General features: G+C 38.3%; 1 protein-coding gene and 1 non-coding gene across 3 annotated transcripts; both read right to left on the reverse strand.

Moving 5' to 3' along the window:
* Nucleotides 1-691: 691 nt before the first annotated feature.
* Nucleotides 692-771, reverse strand: TRNAL-UAG. The gene has a single exon. It is a non-coding gene; the product is annotated as a tRNA-Leu (tRNA).
* Nucleotides 772-1128: 357 nt separating this feature from the next.
* Nucleotides 1129-3299, reverse strand: LOC121764028 (protein trichome birefringence-like 8). Of its 2 annotated transcripts, none has more exons than XM_042160122.1 (4): nt 2882-3299; nt 1938-2327; nt 1712-1870; nt 1129-1622 (listed from the first exon to the last, which is right to left on the reverse strand). In XM_042160122.1, the coding sequence occupies exons 1-4, from the start codon at nt 3232-3234 to the stop codon at nt 1310-1312; spliced, it is 1215 nt and encodes a 404-aa protein (XP_042016056.1). In that variant the 5' UTR covers nt 3235-3299; the 3' UTR covers nt 1129-1309. The 2 variants fall into 2 exon arrangements, with proteins under 2 accessions (XP_042016056.1, XP_042016055.1); XM_042160121.1 differs by having other exon boundaries at nt 1129-1640.
* Between the last annotated feature and the right edge of the window lie 1338 nt (nt 3300-4637).

Below are 4637 nucleotides of genomic sequence, written 5' to 3' on the forward strand. Positions count from 1 at the left end.
ATGAGTTGACACCACTAAATAGATCGTGTAGTGGAGGTCGTGGAGGTTCTGCATGAGTCCACTATCTCCCAGTTCGGTCGAATACTGAGACCGAACTTCTGAACTATTGCCGAGCAGCTTTTGCCGATCTGAGAGTAGAGCTTGATTGGTCGGCTTTTACCGAGCTGTAGGCTGGGGCCGAACTCTTTGGTAATGCCGAACTGATTGGTTGGCTTTTACCGAGCTGTAGGCTGGGGCCGAACTCTTTGGTAATGCCGAACTGCTTTGGGCTGATGGGCCGTCACTGCTATTGGGCTTGTTTAGTACGTACCCCATCAATTACTGTATTAATTTTATTTTGACTCCAATTGTTTGGTTTTTTAAATTACCTTCTGCCGACGGTATAGGTGAAATCGAAGAAGTTCAACATTTCCATATGTCCTAATATATGTCTTTGTAATAAAAAAAAAATATGCATTTAAAGCTACGTTTTAGGTAAAAAAAGAAAAAATTAAAAGTGGTATGATAATTATTTGGCGTTTAAAGCTGCGTTTCAAATAAAATAAAATAATACTCCCCCTAAAATTTGGGCCTCGATCAAATATAAAATAAAAGAGTGATATGATAATAGGAAATATATGGACCCCCTAAATTTTGGGCCTCGGCGGCTCGGCCCCGTAAGAGTCAGCAAAAAAGAGGAAAAAATAAACTTTGACAGCTGTGGGATTTGAACCCACGCCCTTTCGGACCAGAGCCTAAATCTGGCGCCTTAGACCACTCGGCCAAACTGTCATATACACTGATTGGAATCCCATTATTTAATAAGTATGTGTATTATTTAGAAAACTTTTTAAATGACCTTTTGTATTTCGGTATTTGTAGTAATAATGTTTGTTTATAATACTTTTGAAAGTGGCCTTTTTATTTGGTATTGGTCACGCTAAAAAATTATTCTGCGGCTGCTAGAAATTAAAATCAAATACTAAAACACCAACTCCAAAGAAAGAAAATACCAATAATTAAAAGCGGAATCCCCATAAATTTGCATGTTTCATGTTTGTAAATGAGTGATGAGTGATTAGTTTACCGGAAGAGACGAAGAGTAACATTATTTAGACACGGGTAGCTCGTTTCCTTATCAAATGAGAATTAGTCTTGAATTAATATCCCAAAAATTCATCTAAGAGTATTGGTACATTTGAAAATACTTGTTACCTTAACTTAAAACAATAATACAATGCCAATCTTTACTTTCTTATACTAAACTTGGTGTTAAGTTAGCTCATACTACTATATTAGCAACACTGCAACAACAAAATAGCAGCTTTTTTCATCCCTTTGTTCTGAATCCCATTGCCAGCAGCTGAGCATAAAGAAGTTGGTTCCACGTGTCCGGCACTCCGGGCAGGCACCAGTGGCTGCAATCCTGCGGCGCACTGGCCGGTGTCCCCGGCTCCCAGTTGCTCGATGGGTGCCCATCTTTTCTCAGCCCTGTCATATATGTTATGTTCAATATCTCAACTCTGTTTTCCTCTGTATTTCTCTGTCTAAACACCTCGTAAATTATTTGATTGTTCAGTGGCTCCCGCTCGAGTTTGGAGTAGTCCGTCTCGGGCTCGTTGCTCGTATTGCAGTACCCACCTCTGTTCCATTCCCCATCCCTACCAACATCAACATTGCACTATATTTCAAGTCTACCAAATTATAAAAGGACATGAGACTTAAAATTTACCTGAAATGTACAGGGGAGTAACTCCTAAAGAAGACATGAGATTTCCTAGTGTCCAATTTTTGTGTCACCCACAGCTTCAAAGTGTGGAGGGATCTTCGAAAAGCTTCCATCACATCCATTGTCATATTCACATGCTCCATCTCCTGAAAGTAGTGGCCCCTGTCGTATCACGAGGCGTTAGTGGTAAGCATGCATCCTCGAATAGCGAGCATGTGTGCATACGTACGAGTTTAATGTCTTGTCTTGGTTCCACCAATGTCCCGCGCTGAAAATGAGGACGTCCACGCCCACCCACTTGGACGATAGCCAGTGCAGCTTATCGACCATGATGGCGCCCCGGACCTGCTCCGGGGCGCCTTTAGGTGGGCGACCCGTGGTCACGAGGTAAGGCACTCTGAAATACTCTACCGTGAGATTGTAATCTTGAAATTTGATGGAGAGGTACCCTTTGTGCTTTGTTATTGGGTTTCCGTTTTCTTCGTATATTGCGGACGCATTGGAGACGCCTCGCGCGAGCATGCACACTAGTGACTCCCATTGGTTTCGGCCGATCGAGTCACCCACAAACACAACCCGCCCGCCTCGGCTCCGCTCTAGAAACTCCTTCTCATCAAACCTATATAGATACTATATCTAATTTGTATCATTTCAAAAAGAAATTAAAATTTCAATTTGCAACAAAAAGGACATATGTATGGGCAAAAGTTTGGCACTTAACAATTGCAATTATGAAATATCATATGACTGCTGCTTTATGGGGGGGACAGAATCAACAAGCATGAAGCCTATGCACTTAACATGTCTCAACTTTATATTTACAGCACAAAAGGCACTAGTTGACATTTACTAAACACAACACAAAACATAAAAATTAAATGAACTTTATAAAATATGCCAATATCAAAATCTGCAGATCTCAGTAAAAAATATTGAAGCCAAAGCCACAAACCCAAAACCACCACGTGCATGGCCTCCAAAAGAGTGCAATAAAACAAATAAAATAGCATTAGTAACATGTTACATGCATGATCCACGCTACAAGCAAACGTTAAATTACACAAAGAAAACATAATAGTAGTAATTGTAATGATTCGTCAACAAACCTCACAATTCCAATTTAATGATATAATATTCTTCGAAATAAATTAAAAAATAGTAATAAATAAATACCTAGGAATATCACATTGATGAGGCTGCCAGCGCCATTTCTGGTAACCGGAATCGCGGCGGCCGTTACTTAGGCAGCGGAAACCCGGATCCAGAAACGGGCAATTCTCGGTGTAGGTCCGACCCGGTTGGGTTTCATCCCAAACCCACCTGCCGTAGCTGAAATCGCAGGCTTTTGAAGCCGGGTTATTGGGTAGGATCCGGGTGAAGAAGCCGATGTTGAAGGGAGAGAGAGGGTGTAGCTGTGTGAGGAGGTTGTAGCCGACTACGGCGGTGAGGATTAAGGAGGAGAGTATGAGGAAGTGGTTGTTTTCTTTGTTGAGGTGATGAGAGAGAAAGTGGAGCTTTAGGTGCATGGAGGGCAGATGAGAAAAAAGAGAGAGATGGAAGAATTTGGGTTGAAGAAGAAGTTGGGCGCGCAGGCGGGGAAAGGGTAAGAATTTATGGCTGTGATTTGGTCAAATTGTATTTATAATTATGTCTTTTTATTAATTAGATAAATGTTTTATACTCGTATAATATGCAAAAATGAAGGTCAAATTAAACTTGCCTCATTCCCCCAATAAAAGGCGGAAGACAAATATGGAAAGGATGTATATAGAAGTTGACGTAATTCATGATTTTTCTTCTAAATTTTGAACGATAGAATTTTTTTATACTTCTTCATAAAGTATCTAAAAATTTGACTAACATTCTGGGTGAGATCGTCTACATTTCCTTCTATTTCTTTTTTTTTCAAAGAGATATTTGATGTATACTTTTACTAATAAAAATAAATTTACATAAATTGTATACATATACCTTTTAATTTAGTTTTATTTAGTTTATAAAATTATGACTAATTTATTCTTTGCATATAATTTTGGATATTTTTAACCAAGCCAATTTAGGAAAAAAACTCATTAATTTAGATATGAATTGATTACGGAACTTATGTAAGAATAATTAACATTCAAACCCTAATTAATCTTACCATAAGATTAATTAGATATTAATTAACATACTACGTACTAGAGGAATGATATGCTAAGCGCTCCTAGAGAGCGCCAACTTGAGCGACTACCGCATAATTATCCTTTTTTATATATTTTTGTTAATTTCTCTTCTCTTACCTACATACACGTTCTTCTTCAAAATTCTACTTCCCAAAAATTCTGCCTGAACATTTACATCTCTGCAAAAGTTAAAAAACCGCTCTACTTCACTTCCACAATTTTATACTCGCCAAAGGAGTACTCTCTCCATCCCACTTAAGATGACACGTTTTCCTTTTTAATTTGTCCCAATTAAGATGATATATTTTTTTTTTGGAAACTTTATCTCTCCAATTAATATAACCAACCACTTTTTCTCACTCCTATTAAATTATTCATCTTTCATTCTCTCTATATTTTAATACTTACACCCACATTTTCTCTCTCCAATTAAATACATTGACTTACACTCCCTCCGTCCCTAATAATTCGTCACCATTTGACCTGACACGGGTTTTAAGAAATGTAATAGAAAGTGGGTTGAAAAAGTTGAGTCCTACTTTTGTATATTAGTTTTATAATAAATTGTTAGTGTGAATGAGTTAGTGGAATGTAGGGTCCACTACAAAAAATTGTAAAAGTGAAAATGTGACAAATTTTCAGGGACAGATGGAGTAACTCCTAAAATCTCGTGTCGGACAGGAAATGTGTCATCTTAGCCGGAACGGAGGTTAGTAGTATTTTTCTGCAGCGACGATCTGCTATATGTAAATACTACTGCTAGA

Source organism: Salvia splendens, chromosome 14, assembly GCF_004379255.2.
Source record: "Salvia splendens isolate huo1 chromosome 14, SspV2, whole genome shotgun sequence".
In the NCBI taxonomy this organism is placed as follows: Eukaryota; Viridiplantae; Streptophyta; class Magnoliopsida; order Lamiales; family Lamiaceae; genus Salvia; species Salvia splendens.

Coding starts and splice junctions, on each gene's coding strand:
- LOC121764028 (XM_042160121.1), bottom strand. CDS start 3,234: ATGCACCTAAAGCTCCACTTTCTCTCTCATCACCTCAACAAAGAAAAC. Junction 2,328..2,881: donor CATCAATGTGATATTCCTAG/GTATTTATTTAT, acceptor GTATCTATATAG/GTTTGATGAGAAGGAGTTTC. Junction 1,641..1,711: donor TACTCCCCTGTACATTTCAG/GTAAATTTTAAG, acceptor TGATGTTGGTAG/GGATGGGGAATGGAACAGAG.